General features: G+C 44.5%; 1 protein-coding gene across 4 annotated transcripts in view; it reads right to left on the reverse strand.

Annotated features, from left to right (window-relative positions):
* Window positions 1-4,667: 4,667 nt before the first annotated feature.
* The window catches only part of hivep3b (HIVEP zinc finger 3b), a 38,425-nt gene continuing 21,785 nt past the window's right edge, over window positions 4,668-21,307 (reverse strand). For all 4 annotated transcript variants that reach the window (XM_010774254.1, XM_010774257.1, XM_010774255.1 and 1 more), the window contains 8 exons: window positions 14,907-17,214; window positions 14,370-14,653; window positions 11,769-13,808; window positions 10,921-11,066; window positions 7,862-8,037; window positions 7,603-7,704; window positions 6,273-6,895; window positions 4,668-6,164 (listed from right to left, as the gene is read on the reverse strand). In XM_010774254.1, the coding sequence (XP_010772556.1) occupies window positions 5,547-6,164; window positions 6,273-6,895; window positions 7,603-7,704; window positions 7,862-8,037; window positions 10,921-11,066; window positions 11,769-13,808; window positions 14,370-14,653; window positions 14,907-16,887 (5,970 nt within the window). In that variant the 5' untranslated portion in view covers window positions 16,888-17,214 and the 3' untranslated portion in view covers window positions 4,668-5,546. The remainder of the gene's footprint in view (window positions 6,165-6,272; window positions 6,896-7,602; window positions 7,705-7,861; window positions 8,038-10,920; window positions 11,067-11,768; window positions 13,809-14,369; window positions 14,654-14,906; window positions 17,215-21,307) is intronic.

A 21,307-nucleotide genomic window follows, 5' to 3' on the forward strand; every position in this document is an offset into this window, starting at 1 on the left:
GGAGCTAACGGCTTCTTCCAGACCCACTGTTGCCAAGGGGATGACCAGCTGCCGTTTGTTTACAAGGGGCCGAGAGAGTGTGTGTGTGTGTGTGTGTGTGTGTGTGTGTGTGTGTGTGTGTGTGTGTGTGTGTGTGTGTGTGTGTGTGTGTGTGTGTGAGAGAGGTCTGTAAGAATCAGGATTTGACCGATTTTGAAGCATTCGATACAGAGTGGGTTGCACATTTTATAAAAGATGTTATTTTAAATGCTCTGTGGGTTTTATATGTATTAATCCAATTTATCCTGCATATTTTAGACTTCATTATAAAAAATGTTTTATATTTAACACTATATTCAAAATGATCCTGTATATTTTAAGCCAAGTCCCCACAGACTGATCTACTTTTGCCAAAAATGCCCACCTGCAGCATAGTAATCAAACTGTGCTTAACCGAGCCAATTAGCTTTACTTGGCTATGCTAACACGCTAAATGAGTCAACACACCTGCTAAACATCCCCATGTTAGCACGCTAATGTTAGCGTTTAAACACAAGTACCGCTGTTACCGAGAACTATCGGACTCTAAAGTCTTGTTTTTCTCTTTGTGTCGAACTCTCGTCGACTGACTAAATGTTTGAAGACGCTAAATTTAAAAGCTAAAACAGCTGATTTTAACATTTGGAGTGACATTCGGATACAACATTTAGAGAAAGATATAGCCTTATTTTAACCAAATACTTCAACATTTCAACCATTTTGCTTGGTTGATCGTTGGTGCTTTCACACAATAGTTAAGATTTTGACTAATAACCATCAGTAATGTGGATATACTGAATACGTGGGAAAGGGAAAATAAAAAAGAAAGCATCTAAGGAGAACTGATTTTTACTATCAATAGGAGCTTTCACACCAAGTACTTTGCCGTGATTAGTCCCCAGTACTTAGTTCAGGGACTCCCAGCAGCTTCTACTGAAGCTTCCGAGTAAATCGCCAGAACCCCGACACCTCCTCTCCTAGTCTCTTTGTTGGTGCGCGGGGCTAATGCTAATAATGCTAATTCCAGCAAATAAAATGGCGGCTTCACAAAACCTTTCAGAGTTTTACGGGGCGTGGTTTGCAATTCGCCCAGCCAATCAGAAATGGGAACCTTTTCGCCCATGAAAGTACCACCTCTCTGGCAGGGACTGAAAAGGTTCCCGAGAACTAAGTTCTAGTTCCAGATGTTTTTGGTGTGAACGCAAAATCCCAGGAACTATCGGAACTATTCCTGGGAAAAGTGTGAAAGCGCCGATTGAGACCCATCCTGGTAAAATAAAAAAAATAAAAACTAAGTGTTGAGAACCAGGAACAGAAATCACTTAAGCCATTTATAGACGATATCTAGTCTCATATACCTGTACAATATAATGTCGATATATTGCACAGTTTTAAATCTGTTAATACTTGTTTAAACAGTTAGGGCGGTGGTGGCGAAGTCGATAGGGACTTGGCATGGCAACTGGAAGGTCACCAGTTCAAGTCCCGGCAAGACCAAGACCAAGTGCTACCGAGGTGTCCCTGAGCAAGGGACCGTTCCCACACTGCTCCCCGGGCGCCGTTCAAAATGGCAGCACACTGCTCCTAACACTAGGATGGGTCAAATGCAGAGAAACAATTTCCCCACGGGGATTAATAAAGTATATCAAAATCAAATCAAAATAATTTAAATGTAAAAGTTTTCATCACCGAGTGCATTTTAGGACATAGAAATAGAATAAAGTGTGAAAGATGCAGAATAAGTAAGAATATAGTGTATAAAGAATAAAATAGGAAACTTTTCAATTTAAATTAATTGTTTGAACAAGTAGGATTCACAAAAGTGGACGCAACACAAATAAATAAAAGTGGTGTTACAGTACTATCTGTAGATAAGCTGCACAAAATGAATGAAGTATAACATGTCCCTGCAGGTTAACAGATAATAGATTTTTATAAAAGGCCAGATATCAGGAGGGTCTAAAACCTTTTGGACACTAATGGGACTCTTCAGCATTTCACAACTCACGATAATCATAAAAACGGAAGAAAAATCCTGAATTAATTTGATTTAGGACGTGATATTTAATTTAAAAAAGTAAGAATATATCCTTATTGTGATCATACAGAGTACAACGAAATGTCTTTGGCAACTCTCACTGCAGTAAAAAATAGACAAATAAATAAGAGTGGTAAAAGCAGAGGGAGTGGCAATGACCGAGCAACGAGATCAAATTCAATGTGAAATTAGACAAACCACCAAAAACATACACATGACTTTAAAAGCAATGTATTTGTAGTATGTTTTGTGCCTGCGCCAAATAATAACAAATTAGAAGGAAAAAAATATTTAAAAAAAATACAGATTTCAGTATTCTGAGGCTCAACCCAATTTATTTTCTTTTCGGGCAGCAAAAAAAAGTCAGACATTATACGATTTAAAATAAAAACAATAATCGTGGCTTGATATCGAGTAAGGACATGTTTTTATGAGCCCCACAGCTCAAGACCCGACCGGACAAAAAGACAGAAACATACTACCAATAGAAATACATTGCTTTTAAAATCGTTCTGTGTGACACGAAAAAAAGGGGGAAATCGTGTTGGTGAACACGAATCAATAGATTAAATGTCGTGACTATAACACGAAATGCCGTGAGACTGGGTTGGAAATAGAACATATTTTGGCTTCTTGTCAACACACTGGCTGTGCTTGAGTCAAGCTTTGCGTAATTCACCTCTCGCTGTGCTGCTACACATAAACAGTGAGACTGAATGGAAAACACTGCAGGGATGTGAGTGATACAGATATGTGAAAAAAGTTTGACATTTCTCTAAATAGTTACGGAAATGTTATGATATAACAGATAATGATGGAGGGTTTAACCTTTGTAAAAATCAACATCACCCTTTGGAAGTAATACATGTGTCATAATGAAAATGGGTGTTTATCTTGAATCATAGAATCAGAATGACTTTGCATTTGACACATAAAAACTAACCAAATCTTCAGGGATTTATGTGCATGTTGTCTACGTTCAAGTTGAGCTGATAAGGTGAAATACTAAGGAGTGGAGTGTGTGGCCTCAGGACCTCAATCAAGACTAAAACCATGGCAACCAGAATGCCACCAGTGTTTCTACCGTCATGTTTCAGAGCCCCTTCTTTGCCTCTTATGCCAGCTGTATGGAGGAGTCACATATTTTAATGATTATATGAGTGTTGGGGATTAGATAATGGTATCTGCTGCTACTATAGAAGGTCTTGTTGCTCCCAGAAGACAGAAAAGCTATGTTGTTTACATACATACATTTATGTTATTTAGCTTTCAATATATTGATTCATCGACCGAAGAAAACCTAAAATGGATGAGTATCACAAAAGAAGATGCTTTCAAAAGAATCAGAAGGGGTCAGAGAATAGTTTGAAAAAAAGGATGTGAATCATATAATATGGCTGTAACTGTCACTAAATGTCATCTCTACTGGCAGGATTTACACAGCAGTGCATCACCACCATCATCAGAACAACAACTTGGCTGTAATCCCTGAAGCACAATTCAATTGGGTGATTTATATAAAGTTATTCTGGCAATGTGTGTTTTGTCATCCACCTCTGGGTTTTTGTTAATCATAATATTCGTTAAGTAATCTCTATTGATTTGTAAGTCCTGGGAGGGAAGTAGAAAGACACATTCTGGTGATCAGTTTTCTAAGCCTGATCTACATGAATTTCTTTCCTGCGTTAATGACAGGGGAAAACTGTTTTGTTGTGATCCAGTTCAAACTGTCTTTAAGTTTGGCCAGAAACATGTTTCATGTATGAACAGTTGACTGATTTTATCAGGTTAAATTGTAATTCTCTGTTGTAATACTCATATCATTTACCTCACGTTTTCTTTCAGGTTAGCTGTATTCCCTCCATGCAGAAATAACAACTCACCTGACAGAAAACGTGAATGCTTATTTAGTACATGAAGCAGTGGTGCACTTCAGCCTCTTATGGCCAAAATGAGTATTACAACAAGAGATATTAGAGAAATTATCATTATTTCACTTGTTTTTAAGTCATAAACTCAGGAGAGAAAACAAGCTAGAAAAGGGATCACCAGAATGTTTTTCTCAGGGCTTCTGTGGACAAGTACATCGTGGCCAACAGCATTTTAGAAGACATATTTTACAGTTGGACAAAAACGACTTGTTTTTGAGAATGAACACAAAAGGAAAAAACAACTTTTCCAAAGGGAAAACACACATTTAAAGAGGGTCGTGGCTTACCAAATGTTATTACACAAGGGCTGAAAAATACAACCAATCATATTACATGACATACCGCAAAACGAATGGCAAACAACGATTTGGAACCAAAAGTTGCACCACAGAGAGTAGGGGAAAGAAACAAAACTGACTGCCTCGTAGTACAAGTATAACAAATACATGTTTAACCTACAGTCACCAACACCGTCTTGTGTTCTTCCGAAAGCAGGAAGGTTTATGACGTAGTTTTGATGTTTAATTTGTTTCACTGATCTGTGGTTAATAACATGAGGAACTCATCAAACATGTATAACATAATTTGTCCTTACCCTCCTACACTGCAATTATAAAGAATAACGGTACAAAATCTATTAAAGATAAGGTAAATCGAAGAAAGGCACAACCTCAAATCAGTCTGGTGCATTTTTCTTTATTTCTTCAATGACTAGAAATGTTGCTGTGTGTGAAAAATGCAGGGCACTTAATCCTCCGGTACCAGCCAAATGCAATCCCTCATCATTGTCACCAATTCAAGTCATATGAACATCATGGAAAAGACACACAGATGTAACAAAAAACATCCTCTTTCCGATAGAAAAAAAGTAAAAAGAAAAATAACCTTAAACAATGATCCTTGTCATCAGATAAAAAATAAATAAGGAGCGTTCTTCCCTGTACAGAGATATATTCTAATCTAATATCCTTTGTAATAAAAATAGAACTTCAGTGCAATTCCTTTGACACGCTGCTCCTTCAACACCACCACCGAGCGACTCTCTGTTACCCTGGCATTAAAGCAATGGCCTTCAGAAGAGAAACAATCAAATACCCCAAGTATTAACCCTCATAAACAAAAAAAAGCAGATATACAATTTCACAGCCTTCTCTTTGTTTATCGGCACTGTACATCTCGAAACACAAACCTGGACAGAAAAGGCACAAGTAACAATTTGAGTAATACTGGACAAAATTTGAATTATTTTGATTAAAGATTTGGTCATTTACAAATGTATTCATATTTCTTTTTACACATATTTAAAACACACATTAAGATTACCAGTATCAATAAAGGATAAAGGAGGGATATATTTATATATATATCATTTATATATATATAGATAGACAATATTTTCACAAAGTAAAAGTGCATTTGTATAACAAACCTGAATATTGCCAAAGAACAAACATTTAAGTTAACAATAGTATTGAAAACTGTATCAAAAAGAAGCAATAAAAAAAACAAGACTAGTGTAGCAACCAATAAAGTAAAAGGGGATGCGTGGCCCATCAAGTTTAAGTGTCTGTTTTGGCTGAGTCCCCTTTAGCTCCCACCTCCACCTGATCATCACCGGACCTAGGCTCCTCCCCCTCCAGCTGCCGTCCAATGAGGGCTGCCCTACTAACGGGTGCTCCTGATCTGTCTCTGACGCAGTGTTTTGTGGCCTCAGAAGCAGGCCTGAGCGTCTGGGCGGAGCTGTGCGAGCTGCCATATTGCTTTGAGTCCGTGGTCTCTAACTCCGTGTTTAGTGCTGTGCTTAGGACGCTCCGCCCCGACTGGCTTGTTCCTGCCTGATGCTCAGACCAATGCACGTCTCCGGGAGTCCTGAGCCCCTGAGTTCTGGGGGGCCCGCCCCAGTAGGATTCAAATCTAGCCAATGAAGGCCCCTCTATGGGGGGAGATGTCGGGGACGAGGGGGTGGTAGGGTGGGATCGAGGTCTGGCCTGTACCATTTGGATCCCTCCGATGGGTATCATGAGATATGGGAGCTTGGCTTGTTGGGAGTGCATGGGAAGGTGGCTGAAGATGTTGTCAGTTGTTTGGAGGCCAGGATAACCTTCACAGCTGGAGTGACGGAAGGCAGGTGGAAACAAGCTGGCTTCTGACGGCCCCTCTGCTGCGCCTCTTCTCCCCTGTAGAGGGAGCAAAAACTTCACCATTATATTTCAGGGACTGTCAGAACACAGGTTACTGTACACTGAGAGGAAATACATTGTGAAGTGATAAGGAACAAGACTCACCGTTTTGACGTGACTACCCTTATTTCCAGGGCTCTCCCACGGCAGGTATCCAGGGGTCCTGTGCTGTAACCTGATTGGTGGAGGCGGGGTCCGGGCATGTGACGACCGGTAGCAGCCGGGCGAAATGGGAGGAAGAGGAGAAACGGGACAGATGGGAGATGGTCCTCTCTCAGGGGAAGGTGAGATGTGTCTGCTGCGCGAGGACAGCTCCAGGCGGGGGGAGAGGCTGCTGCTGCTGGGGGAGCAGCTCTCACTGCGGGGGGAGAAGGCCCTCGGTGACGCCTTCCAGCCCCGCCGGGAGAACAGAGCCCTCCTGCTGCCTGGAGATGTGGCCCTTCTGTTGGGCCAAACTCCCCTCGGACAGGGCTCCTGACCCGGGGGAGGGCTGAGTCCCCGGGGCTCGGGGTCGGGGGTGGCCTGCTGAGAGCGCCTACTGCAGCTGGACCGCCCCCCTGTCGATGGGTGGTTGTCTGACGAGCAGGAAGACGGTTGATCGTCATGGGACTCCTCTTCCTCCTCCTCATCGTCATCATCGTTGTCGTCATCGTCCTCAGAGTCCTCCACGTCAGAAAACTGATGTTCCTCCTGTTCCTCTGCGCCACACACACGCTCATCACTTCCTGCTGTTTGTGCAAAAACAGAAAAATGAAATGATATCCCCTTTACCTCCATTATCAAAGTCCTGCACTGAAAATTCTCGCACAAAGAGACACGAAAAACACATTAACGGAACAATTTTCAGGGACAAGCACAAAGGGTTAGGGCAGCGTACTGTATCTTTGAGACAAACCTCACCCACCACCCATCAAACCCATGTTATAAATAGACTGAGCATGAAAAGACCGGAATTTAATTGAATAGCACCATGCCTCTATTCACAAACTATCTCAACAGCCTTGTGAATGGAACAACGGTTTAAATGGCGCGTCCTTGGATGTGTTGAGTGTAGTTTGTCAGCAAGAAAGAGATGGAGGTGGAGGGGGGGGAGCAGGGGAAGGTTAGGGAGTAGATCGTGAGGTTGATGGCTTCGAGGCAGACTTAAGTGTTGAAATGCGTTTTGCCATACGTCAGCAACACATCCCTGAGAACAAGGTAGACTGCAGAAAACACATCTGGGGACTGTGAGGTGCTCTGTATTCTTCATTCATTCATCTTCTACTTTTTTCATATGCAAGGCCAAAGGGAGGAGAACATAACATGTCGTTGCATAAGCTGTCAGTGCAGAGCAGCTACAATTCTTCAGAAGCAGAAGTTCATCCAGCGGTGTACCAATATTTCTCTACAGCGGATAGGAAACATGTGAAATGCCTTCCCATCCCCTCTTAAGTACCTGTTTCCTCGCTCTCTGGCTCGTCCAGTGATGACTCAGATACTCCCATAGCCTGGCATTTCTTCCCGTGAGCCTTTGACTTCATGTGTTTAGTAAGGTTCCCTAGGAAGGAAAAAGAAAAGCACATTGAAATGAACTCACTCTGGGAAAGGAAAATGAGGATATTGCAACAACAGAAACAGAAAGAAGCAAGTGGCTAAAATATAATCGGAAGAATAGCAGTATGAATGTTTTTAGTAACGTTGTGTTAACTGCTTACCTTTGGTTTTGAAGGCAAAGTTGCAGTGTTTGCAAATGAACGGACGGACATCTGTGTGTGTTCGGATGTGCTTTTTCAGCATGCTAGGCTTCTTACAGCGGATGCCACACTCTCCACATATGTACTTCCCCCGGCCGCGACCTCTCACATAAACATACTCATCATTGGACTTATATCTAAGAAAGAGAGCGAAAGAGGAGAAAGATAAGGGGTTCGATCACCACAAAATCACAATCTACATGTACTGTATATCCCTGATTTCACTTTGTGGTAAATCTAGGAGCTAGATGCACTGCTTTTTCACTGAATATCTGTGGTGGAAGGTATATTATTTGAATGAAATTGAATTACATTTGAAAGCTGTAGCTAGCTAAAGTGGTTAGCCTCTGGGAGACAACAGCCAATATTGTAGGGTGTGGCTAAGATATCTGTTTATAGAGATTAGGTGATGATTATTTTTGACTTTTCACTAGAGGCAACCTCTTTCGCATTAGGCTCATTGTTTTGGAAAAACATTGTTTAGTGCAGCTTTAATAATAATGATGAATGTGGATGACACAAATACATGAATACATGTACACACACTGGTCAAACAAGGCTTTCTCTATGGAAGTTGGTTGGGGAAGCCCCACCAAAACCCCAGCAGCACTGAGTCCCTCGGCTGTTCCCTCCTCTACACCCTGGCCACACAGAGAATACTTATTCTGCTGCGACCGGGCGGCCCTGCCAACAACAGCAGCAGCTAAAGAGAGGGAAGGGAAGCCTGGCTATGGCCAACAACCTAAAATAGACACTATATATAAAAAATAGGCACCGCATTTAGCTCTGGTCCACAAAAACATTGTTTATACTCAACCTTAATGTTTACCAAAAGACTATTTGTGAACGCAGTGGACCGCAGACATTTGACATTTGAATGAATTGTCCTCGATGAAAAACTCTGCCCTCGCTCATGAAAGGACGAACAATATATTCTGGACTGTAAACATTCAATGTTTGTTGACTGTGTTTAATTAAAGGATAGGCGCTAAAACTACAAGAACCCAGGCTGGGAATGCTCCCCGTTGTATAACAGAACCAGCAAATCATAACAAATTGTTACACAACTGTAATATAGTCTCAACAGTGGCATTATGTTGTATTCATTCAGGATCTGCTCACTGTTAACTGGCAAGTGTTTCTTGCCACTGCTAAAAATATCCACCCACACTTCAGTAAAAAGAAGACAGAAGTCGCACTTCACACATTGAGCATTAAATCAGCAGCACGTCTCAACCGACAATCTGCCCTTGCTGGTGCTGTAGCTTTACGGCTTCTTGGCAGATTGGTGAAGTGAATAGCGCTTTCAACCAGGTTGTGATTGGTTGATAGGGCCACTGAATTTCTGAATAACAGTAAAAGGAAACACTGCAGGTAGATATAACCAATCCTTTTGACACTTACTGTAAGCCCTCTGTGCCTGTTTCACCACTGTGGTTAAAAGTGTCATGACAAATCTGCCGTGTTAACCACTTACACCATGCAAATCAATCTGCACGTTTGAACAGAATCTAGAGTTCAGCTTGTGCTCACTAAAGAGGGATTAAAGCTGACGTTCCACGGACTTCTGCTGCCGCCAGGAATGAGCCGATTTGCTTGCTTAATTGCTAAGACATAAGGAAAAAGCTGCCTTGATCCAATATCTGTTAGCTCTGTAACTTGTTCTTTAGCTTTGTGATAATAATAAACTCTAGAGACCCCTGCTCCCCTCTTTTTAAAGGGATCTTTCAAATGGGATCGGGATAAGATTGGGGAAGTCACTAAGTGCTAACAGAGTCAGGGTACACAACATTCAGAGGAGCTGTGCTTATTTGCATGCACAGAGAAAACAGTAGAGGACACAGAGGAGCTTGGAAAGGAATGAAGAGAAAACATTACATAGGTAAGTAAAAGTGCAAGAGCTGCCAGACTGACACAGGCAGCATGAACAGAAGGAGGAGGGTTGGTGTGATGGAAACAGAGGACGTGAGGAAGCTGTAGGCTGTTTATGGATAAAAATGCAATCCCTGCATGTGTGTAATGCGTTGCTGCAAATGATAAAGACTGGTAATTAGCGCCTTATCTACTGTAAGGCAGACAACTCCTTCACACTCAATCTTTCCGCACATTAACAAAAAATACAGGCCTTAAATGTGCAAGCAGCACATAGCAAAAAACATCCCTAAAAATCCCTTACGCGATAGCTCTTTAAAACTAAATCTGTTCCTATCAAACTACAAACAGTTTTCTCATGAGTTTCTTAATTGGGAGCATTTTATTTCGAATCCATCATTTACTCTCTGTATTCCATCTATTTCCTGCTATTTGCTTCAATGTAAACAGAGCTGGGAAACACTAAACACGTTAGAACTGGTACAGAGGATGTTCTGGACAGTCAACACAAATATGTGTATAAGTAATTGTATTCTGTGCAATGACAAACAAATTGAATATAATCCCAAATCTAATCTATACATGAATGTAGAAAAGTGTAAAAAAGCGTACAGGTCTGTAGAAAAACACATGCGCATGTTATACAAAAATGCCAATCATGACTGATACTAATTGCTTGCAGATTGCTTCAAACTGTTGCGTTGTGTCTTCTTAGTAACTTATGCAACCATAAGAAAAAAGGTATAAATTAGAGTCTCACAAAGTGAAATGGCTACACATTGTCCCTATTAACACACACACACACACACACACACACACACACACACACACACACACACACACACACACACACACACACACACACACACACACACACACACACACACACACACAGCTATCTCTCCGAATTAACATTTCTAAAACACAGGCTTTCATGACATAACATGGTAAGAGGAAAAAGCTTGGCTGCAGGTACAAATGAAGTCCCTGCGGGTTTCAGTGCATCCAATCTGTTAAAAAGATACTCTCAGCTCTCCCTACTTGTTTTCATTTCCTCATCAGGCGTTGGTTTGTGACAGAACAACAGCTTACTTGTGTAATGAGGCACCGCAATTATTTGCAAATATTGAATTAAAAGATGTTCTTACCCGCCTTCAAAGATGCGAACACGAGGCGGCTCGCTCTGTTTGGAGGTGGAGGGTTCTTCCTCCTCCCTCATCTCTTTAGGCTCTTCCTTGTCGTTCGGCTCCTCATCCTTTACTTTGGTGAGGGTGCTGGGTGGGGTGGCATGTACCTACACTCAAGACACACATAGAAAAATTCAAAACAACTTAAAATAAAATGTAACATTTTTTATTGTTAAAAGAGTTCCCATGAAGGTAGACATTATTGAGTGAAATTGTGAAGTACACCTTTTAATAGATATTTAAAAAGTGAGTAGTTAAGGAAGTTTAAGGTAGCTTAAAGGTCACCTATTATGCAAAATCCACTTTTCCATGTCTTTCATACATAAACATGTGTCCCCTCTGTGGAAAGAGATTCTGAAAGTTTCAGGAAAAAAGATTCGCTCACTTTTTGTCCTGATCCATTTATATAAAAACCTGTCTGAAAATGAGCTGATAAGATTTTGGCCACTTTATGATGTCATAACGATTTTTTGGCTTGTGTAACCATTAGCCAATCACCGACCAAGGTAACAGTCCCCCCCCCCTATCACCTGAATCTCCTCCAGCACCACTGTGTTTTTTTTTAACCAAATATCTGGGCGTGGGGAGTGGTACTTTTTTTCATCTAAAGTAACAGACAGAGAATCAGCACTTTTGAAACAGAGGGGTTTATGGGATTCTACAATATGTTCGAGCCACTTCACAGACATGTTTTATATTAATCTGAGACCTGTAATATATTGATGAAAAACAGTACAATAGGGGACCTTTAAACAGAGTGGTCTACAATAACTCATAAATAAAGTGGTGTAAATTGTGATCACGTTTACCTCGGACACACGTGGGGTCCTGCTACTGGCAGGGGCCAACCTGCCTTTGGCCGGGGTGGGGGCCGTGGCCATGGTGTACGTCTCGGAGCTGTGCTTCTGTTTGGAGCATAGCAGAGACATGGCCACCTTAGTGCTGAGGCCCGGCAGGTTTGGGTTGTGCGCACTGACACTCCAAGTAGAATAGACGGAGCTACGGGGGTCCGTCAGGGTGGACGGGTTGGGTTTGACATAGTTCAGGTAGCACCAGTTGACTGAGGCGGAGGTGTTGAGGCTGGGATATGAAGGGGCAGGCGGTGTAACAACCCCTTTATCCAAATCTGGCACCCCCTCCTTTTTTTTGGTTGTCTTTTCAGAGTCCTTATCCTCCTCCTTCTTTTCCTCCCAATGATGTGTCCCTGGTAGTTGCTCTGACTCCCCCTCGACTTTCACAGATTCTCCCTCTAATCTCTCCGGCTGTTTCTTCTCCTCCTCTTCCAGTTTTCTCCCAGGTGTCTTACTTTCTTCTTCCTGATGTAGAACCTTCTGTTCTACGTCTTCCTCCTCCCGCCTCTCATCCTCTTCCTCTCCTGCCTTATGTTGATCCCCTTCCTCCCCCTCTTTTACCCTTTTCTGGTGACGCTGGGCCTCTGTGCTGAGCTCCAGACTGGCTGCAGGAGAGAGCATGCGTTTACTCCCTCCTGCCCCCAGTGGCCCATACCCCTCCAGAGATCCTGAGGCCAGCTCGATGGGCAGAGACAGAGGAAGAAGACTCTTGATGTCTGGTGAAGGGACCTTCAAGTAGGACCTTTGCAGCTTGTCCCGCTCCACCTGGCCCATGATTACCATAGCTGTGCAAGAAATGGGTTCCTGTGAGTATGACGAGGCAAGAATCTGGGACAAAGTGGTATACATGGCACTGGCGTATGTAGGTATATGTGTCTGGAGGCGCACTGGCACCACAAGTGACACTACTGGTGTAAGCTGAGCCAGGCATGTGGCGATGATCGGCCGTGGGTGATGGTAGGAGATTCTTACAAGGGATTGATGTGTAAAGGCAGAAGATATGGAAGAGGTGGAGGGCCCGCTCTCTGTACTGAGAGGGGAAGCAACACGAGCAGTAAGTCTTGGAGGAAAAGGCAAGTACAAAGCCTGGTTCTCTCTAGTCCTGGAAGAGAACTGAAGAGGAACAATAGCAGGAAGCTGATGGAAAGGTATACCCAACTGTTCTGCCATGTGGATGTGCGCTGGGTGCATCTGTATAGATGGAGGGGCTGTGTGGGAATGTAAGAAGGCTCTATGGATGATTTGGGTGGAGAGTACTTCCGAGACGGCTGTGTTGACGGGGAGTAGCTGGGATAGCGACCGTTGGGGAAATGCCTGTTGCAGAGAGAGCACATCATGAGAGGGTGGAAAGATGTGTGGCTGTAGCAGCTGCAGGGATTTCCCCGTGGCGTCCAAGCTGAACCGGGAGATTGCCTTTGTTGAGTAAAGAGAAGGATGGATGGAGCGGGAAGGCCCAGGCTTTGGACTCTCCGTTCTGGACAGCTGATTGGTGCTGGCCCCCTCCTCCTGCTCAGGTTCCCCTAAGGTGGCATGCTTTACAAGGAGACACTTTCTCCTTTCTTTCCAGGAGGAGGAGGCAGGCTGCTGATGGGACAGCGACCCATAATCAAAGGATTTACTTCTGCCCTCGGAGATCTGCTCTGTTTGTTGGGGACTGGTTGGGGTCTGCTCTGAGGCCGAGCGTCTCATTTCCTTGTGGCTTTGGTGGTGTTGGTAGGAAGTGGATGGCACCATCAACATCTGGGAGCTTTGGCTGCAGGAGGCCCAGGCGGCGGGCTCGGATCGTGATGTGTCCTCAAAAGAAGGGCTTGAAGTGTGGGAGATGTTGCTCTCTTGACTGGGGCTGCGAGGCACAGACTCAAAGCTAGACTCCCCGGAGGACTGTGCTGCTTCTGCCAGGCGGAGTCTCTTCTTCTTTGGTGGCAGCTTCTCTGGAGGGAGCTGGGCCAGGGACTGGCTACGCTGAGGCCACTGGAACTCCTCCACTCTCTCCATCTCCTATGACAGATAAATAGTTTACTAATCCAACATTACATGTAAGATGAAGGGATATTGACTGCTCACCTGCTAAACACAACCATAGAGGGTAACTTTACTCTACTATCGATTGTTTTTCCCATGCTTTTGGTCGAAGTAACTACATTTTTGAAGTTGGTCCAGTATTGAGCGAGTGTTTAAGCCGGCAGACGCTGTACACACTACAAATGTTTCATATGTCCACTGATTACATTGGGAGTCTTTTCATTAACAGTGATATTTTAATGCCGACAATCTGTGCAAAATCAATGGCAAAAACAATCACTTTTACTGTACATGCATTGACGGTGTGGAATCACAAGGAAGCCCATCTTTGTAAATGACAGCTGCAGCTCTGTCGCTCAATACTGGACTACCCAAAACGTTGTCCCCATTTGCAACTTAGACAAAGAAACAAAATACCAATTTCCCTTTTTAATCAATAAATGTTTCACCTTTATTTGAAGGGAGGGAGAAAACAAAGGTAATGCAATGAAACTGTGTAAAATGTGCAAACAGATGTAGCCTTGTGTAATCCTATACCTTGGATGTGGATGCCGTCGCTGGTGGCGACACAGATGGCATATCAGTATCGGGCTCCACGGTAACAAAGATCTCTGGCACCTGGATGTTGCGCTGGCGGATCAGGCGAGATGTCGAGGGTGATGGTTTTGGCTCTGGTTGTTGTGTTTGCTGACTTTCTCTGAGGTCTGGTTTCTGACTCTCCGTGGACATGCTCTCCTGCTTCTCAAAAGAGCTTGTGTGTTGGATGACAGACACACCCTTCCTGTCCTGCTGCGGCTGTTGTTTTGGCTCAATCTGAAAACCTAGAAACAAACCAAAGAAACAACCATTCCTTTATATTGGTATACAAGCAATTATCTATAGTGTAGTGTCATTTCCCACAGTAGTTCTTCGACTTTAATCATGTATATGCCGATATTAGCATTTTTGAAATAATTGTTTGGTCATTCACATTTCTAAGATTTTAAAGAGCATACAAATGAATGATAGAACAGAAGTGTTGCTAACAAAGGATAATGTCGTTATAATTTGATCTGCAGGGAAACATAAACAAACCTGAGAGGGCCTGGCTGTGCTCTGGTCTGCTTGGCACAGGGTTCAGGCCTGCAGAGTTTCCTGAAGTGGCTACAGATCCAGGGCTGGGAGGGTCCTCCTCTAGACTTTCCTCTTTCCTCCTCTTCCTCACCGCCATGGCCAGGGCTCGGAACTTAAAGTGCATCATCATCTGGGGACGATCCTCCCTGCTTGTTCTACTTGTCTCCCTGCTCTCTTGTTCCAGGGTTTGCTGTCTTGGGCACATGTCTCTGTGGGCCTCGTAGCTTTCACTGTGTTGGAAGTGGGCCCCGCATGCTTCACAGTCCAACAGGCTCTGACCCTTTAGCTGTTGTTGTTGCTGCCTGGCGGAGGAGGAAGAAGTGGGGTCAGAGTCTTCCAGCATGAGCTCAGCTCCCAGGGGAACTTCTATGGCAGGCTGGCGCCTCAGCATACGCTGGACATGGCCAACCCTTATCTCTGCTACCACTGCTTGCTGCTCATCGAAGGACTGGCAGAGACGGTAACCTCCGGGAGACATGGTGCTGCAGCGGGGGGGCTCTCCTTGGCTGGTAGAGGATGGCATTGAGTGGCTTCTTAGCAGAGGCGCCCCTGACAGCTCCTGGGTTCCCGTTGGATCTGCCTCAGGATGTTGAAGGTGCTTCAAACCACTGGGGCCAGGGGCTTCACCTTTGGGATCAAATGCGTAGGGATCTTTAGGGGTGGTACATTTGGGCGATTCCATGCTGCTCTTCCTGGACAGAGAGGAACGTCTGGGCTTCACACTGTCAATCTCACGGGTGTCCACTACCGCTTCATTGATAGTGATGAGTTTAGTAATGTGTTCTATTACTTGGGTTTTGGGTACAGCGAAAGTAAGGCTCTTCTCCTCCCTTCCGGAGGATGAAGAAAGTGAAGTATGAGGCTGCTGCTGATGGGAACTGCGCTGCTGCCCTCCCAGCCTTCCATATTTACCTAGAATAATTTCTGCGTAGGTTTTGGCACTGGCACTGGGAGGGCTAACTTGGGACAGGTCAGTGCTGCCTGACCCGGAGAAGTAGCCAGACTCTGTGCTGCCCTTGCTGCCTGGGCCCAGAGAGGAAGATGAGGTGGAGAGGGATGAAAGGCGGTCATCTGAAGAAGTCTTCGGGCCACGTTTCCTTTCACTAAGCCTCAGTGCCAGCCTTTGCTTGACAGCCTGAGAGTCTTCAAGCCTCTGGCTCTCCTCTGAGCCTCCCAGCGGCTCCTTACCACCTTTTCTCTGCTGGCCCAACATTACCTTTGAGGAGGACTTCCTATGTTGGCCCGTCTCTTCTTCAGACTCAGTGCTTTCTCCTTCTGTGTGTTCCTCAGGGTCTTCTCCAACGCCACTGCCCTCTGGTCCGCTCAAACTGGGCTCATCACGACTGGACGATAGCCCCGCTTTAATGCGATGGGCATGGGACTTGCGGTGCTTGTAGAGGTTGCTCTTGGTCTTGAATGAAAAGCCACAGGGGGCACAAGGGTAGGGTCTTTCCCCCGTATGGGAGCGAATGTGTTTCTGAAGAACGCTTGGCTTGGCACATGGACGGCCGCAATAAGTACACACATATTTCCCTGGTTTTTGGGGTTTCTTTTCCCCTTTTCTGGGTGAGCTGACTCCTTCTGGGTTGTCTTGGCTGGACTGAGATGGGACCCCATGAACATGTTCACCCGGGTTGGAGGAAGTAGACAGGAGGGATGAGCTTGATGAGGAAGCTGGAGAGCAGAAGCTGCCTCCTGAGGGACCTGCGCTGTCCGAATTCTGCCATGTTACCGCTTGCTGCTGCTGTAACCGAAGCAGAAGGTCGGAGCGTTTGGGTTGGCGATTTTGCAGGCGGCCCAAAGCTCTGTGTGAAGGGCGAGGGGTAGGAGGCTGCTGGGGCTGCTGAGGTGGGACAGATCCTAGAGAGGATTCAGCAGGCTCATGCTGCTCCTGACTTCCCGAGCGCTCCCCATCAGCCGGACGGCTGGGCTCAGCCTCCATAGAGTGGGGAGGAGGCCTCACAGACACACACGGAGGGGCTCTCAGAGCCTCATAGGGCAAACCGCATGGCAGCTGAGAGGTCAGAGGCAGGGGAACATCGACGACTGTAAATCACAATGGAGGGCCTTTTTGAGTGTGGGCCAAGAGTTATTCAAGAGGACCAAATGAGGCATCATTAAAAGATGCCCTGGAGCTGCACGGCTGCAGGTAAACATGGATCATGTCTCTGTACAAAGCAGCTCTGCTTCTGTCCAGCCTCAGCCATTCTAACAGCCCTCTCAAGGTCTTCTCTGCTTCTCCTTTGTTGGTTGTCACGAGTGTTCGCTTCTGAAAAGAAACACAGAAAAATCTTTAGATTCTTAAAAAAAGATTCACTTTACAAAAAAAAACAGGAATAAAACGTTTTTCTTAGACGAAACAAATTGAAAGGTCCCATGTCATGCTTTTCCGGTTATTACCCGTCCCCTTGTGTGTAAACGGTCTGCAGTGTCAAAAACCCTCAAAGTACACCCTGTAGCGAGTAAAACTCTAACACAGAAAAGACCTTTCTAGTGTCTATGCTGCCCCAGAACGCGTCGTTGGAGATTTATCTTTTTCCATTGTTTTCTTCCTGGGTTCTGTGACGTGTGAACACCCAAATCAACAACAAATGACCGGATTGGCCCAAATGGACCAATCCGCGGAGCCCCTCACACACCAGGATCCCTTGGCTAACTAACAGGGAGTGCCCTTGCATAGAGCTCCCTGAACGCTGGTAATAGACGAGTTGGTATCGGGGAGAAATGCTCTCCGCAGACCCATTCTCACAGCGTTATAAACCTTTTTCTTACTCAATATCAAGCCACACTTATTGTTTTTACTTTATTTTATTGTAATGATTATTCAAGCTCCTTGACATCTAAAGGCTGCTAAAAAGCCTGCCATGCAGTCTGAAAAAGAGTTATGTTGGCAGGGCAGGAGGCCAAAATCATTAGTGTCCTATCAAACTCCCTTATTAAGAATTGCCCCTACATATCATACTATGACAAATCGGGTTACATTTCAGGCGTAGCGTTGAGCGAGGTCAGTGTTGTAATGAGCACATTATCAAGGTAATTGCATCATCAACATGTTATTGCTTCTCATCTGTCCTGGCTTCAACTCTTAATAAGCGGATAGTGTGCAGTGATTCAGGAGACAGAGGCACAGCTGCTGTAAATCTATTTAGAAATGTGGAATGAAGATGTTCTGTTACTGGCATGGTGATCTCAGCTCACAGGCATATGTGTATTTCGACATACTGTACACACACTTCCTTCAAATTCCCTTCAAATTGAGACTTTGACTTTAAAAGAGACATATCAGATTCATATCAGACCCATGACTGGCCCAGTCTGCAGGAGTCAGAGAAGAGCACAGTGTCAAGGCAAGGAGTCAAAACAAATGTTGTAAATATGGCCTATCCTTATCTGATCTGGCACTTAGGCCAAAGGGGGTAAACGGAGGGGGAGCTGTTTTCTAGTGGATAAAGGGATTTGACAGCAACTGCATTTCAGCCTCAGCCCCTCACACTCTGCTGGTATACAGGCACCAGGGTTCAGTGTTAATGAGGGCTGCTTGTTATGAAGCCTGAACAAAAAACAAAAAACTTTTATCAAGACGGATGTGGTGTAATATTTCCCACTCACACACTACTACAGAGCTGTGTTTATGAGGTGCCAATATAGCTGATCACAGAGACTAGCGAGCGCGACAAAATCTCCCCTTTTATCAAGATGTATGTTCTGTAATATTCCCCACTTACTACAAATCCTGTGCTCCGTTTCAGCTCCAGACACAAGATTCTTGTATCGCGGCCAATCAAAACACATTCTGGGAATGGATTGGGCTAATCATAACATTTTCACTGAGCAGCCATGCCCAACTGCTGACAGTCCCAGCACAGGCTCATCCAGAGCATCAATCATCGCCCAAGACATTGACACTATTTTCTCCCCCCTCAGACTCTGCAGATCAGCGCTCACTGAAGGAGGACGCTGCGTGTGTTCACCTCACAGCTGTAGATCTCTGTGATGGTGCAGACAGCGAGCACCACCTCTGACATTAAAGAGGAGAGAGGATAACAAAGGGTAGGTACGGATACAGAGCTAATGCAGAATCTTAGGGGTAAAAGATAGAAAATGTATAGATGATATGATATGCAGATACAGTATGGGTAAGAAAGAGTGCAGGACGACATGAGAAGAGGTGGGGAAGATAGAAAAAGACTGAATCAGTGATCCAGTGGCTGCAGACTGCCGCTCAAGGTTCCTGCGATGGCAAGGCACCACTGACAGTTTTTTGTTTTTTTAATGAGCCACACTTTTGCTCTCACAATATTTCGAAAAAAAAAAAACTCTTCACAGTCAGCCTTCATTAGAGCCAGTTTACAGTGGAGGGTAAAAAAAAAGGGAAGAGAATCAGTCTTCCTCTTGGAAACAACTTGACAGATTCTCGGCTCCGTCTCCGCGTTCCCCCACATCTGCTGAGGGCAGATAGTCTGTTGAGTGTGTGTTTCTTTGATTACAACAGACTTTTACCATCAACACACAGCAATTAGGCAGCACAACAAACTGAATCAACAGCAATTAGAATTCACTTCTCTGTTTTCATTTGCTCATCTTCCACCTTTTCAAATGTACAGGAAGACTTTAGTATGTGATGGCAGCCCTTTTCTAACTCGAGCTGTTGAGCCTAAGAGACACATCACTCTCTGGAGTCTGCAGAGAGGTTAGATAAAGAGGGAATGGAGCCCGCCAATGGTGAAGGACGTTTACTGAAGTAGAAGCAGTAATGGTGTATAAATACACTGTTAAGTAGAAGTCCTTAACAAATATAACGAAAGTACTCATTCTCTACAAGTTTCAGATGATATGTTGGATTGCATTAGTATTTATTGGAAGAATGAATGTGTTGACTACTTTAATGTTGAACTCGGTAATATATAAAAGTATTGGTAGTACTTGAGTAAATGTATTTAGTTAATGTCCACCACTACAGTTCGCTAAGTTTTTATATCAGATCCTGACTGACAAGAGTTGATCCTTTTACACTTGCATTTTAGAGATACAATTGGATGAGAACATCGCTGGTTGTGACGTAGTAGAAGAAGAAGAGCAGGAAGCATGACGTGCGAATAGAAAATAGAAGGATTGAGCAGGAGGGAAAGCACAAGGACCAAGACCAAGTGTCCTCCTCAACCCCGCTGTAATAAATGTCTTTGCTCATGTAGTCAGTTATCAGAGTGTAAGTTTAATGATCTTTGGCATAGATGTTGATGCGGCCCTTAAACAGGGCGATTAGAGGGTTTTTAAGGTTGGGGAGAGCACAGCTTACATTATTCATGGCAGTCTAGACTGCCAGCTCTGAGCAGGGGAAACACAGAGTCAGGGACTTGCCAGGAAGAAGGAAAGCCTGAGTCTAGCCTACATTAAGCCACACATGCACCCCACAGCGCACATACAGTGTACAGTACTCCTCTCCCCATAACCACGAACACACAGCAGCCCTGAATCTGCTGCGAGACGTCAGACCAGCCAATCAGAAGCCGTGCCCTGAGGTGACCTACCCTGCATACACTCATCCTCCTGCTGTCTGACGAGGGGTTTTCCTTTCTCATCATCCTCATTCCACAGAGATAACTTCATCAACGGCAACTACGTATTACGTGCAACACTTTAATGCTCTATTGGCTCAACATAAATCAGTTGAGGATGTTAACACTTGTGGTGAAGCACACAGTTTATATACATTTCTCTCACCTTATCGATGAGCAGTCTTCACTCTGATCTATTTTTAGGCTGAGGTGAGAGCGGGAAGCCACTGATGCGGATGTTAAATGCTGCTGTTCTTTTGATTGAAGATGTCAGATGAAAACCACAAAGCTAATATTAGACGGAGTAAGAAAATGACAAACTGTGAACGCACCCTTCTGGTTTCCTTATTCTGTATGTAATTCAGAGAGCAGTCTCATATGCCGGGATTTGTTGTGTGAACTAGTTTCTGGTGTCTGTGCCTAAAATGTGAATAAAGACCTTGTCCACAGAGAGAAGAGGATGAGTGAGGAATGTGTGTCGATGCAAAGGTGCTTTGTCAGCAGAAACAGGCACTGATGCGGGTATCTGTAGGACACACACACACACACACACACACACACACACACACACACACACACACACACACACACACACACACACACACACACACACACCTCTCTCTCCCCATTCACTCCTACTGGCGGTAGCCTGGTGCAGGTTCCCATGGAAACCAGCCTACTCTGAGCAACGGCAGATGGAGAGGGAGCTGGAGGTCTAAATTTATCTCCCAGCATCCTTTCTGACTACAGACGCACACTGGCAGCAGGAAGTGAAGAGGGGAAAAGCTTAGTCTTGGCGTGCATTGA

This window comes from Notothenia coriiceps, unplaced genomic scaffold (genome assembly GCF_000735185.1).
Source record: "Notothenia coriiceps isolate Sejong01 unplaced genomic scaffold, NC01 NC01_scaffold00013688, whole genome shotgun sequence".
Classification (NCBI taxonomy): domain Eukaryota; kingdom Metazoa; phylum Chordata; class Actinopteri; order Perciformes; family Nototheniidae; genus Notothenia; species Notothenia coriiceps.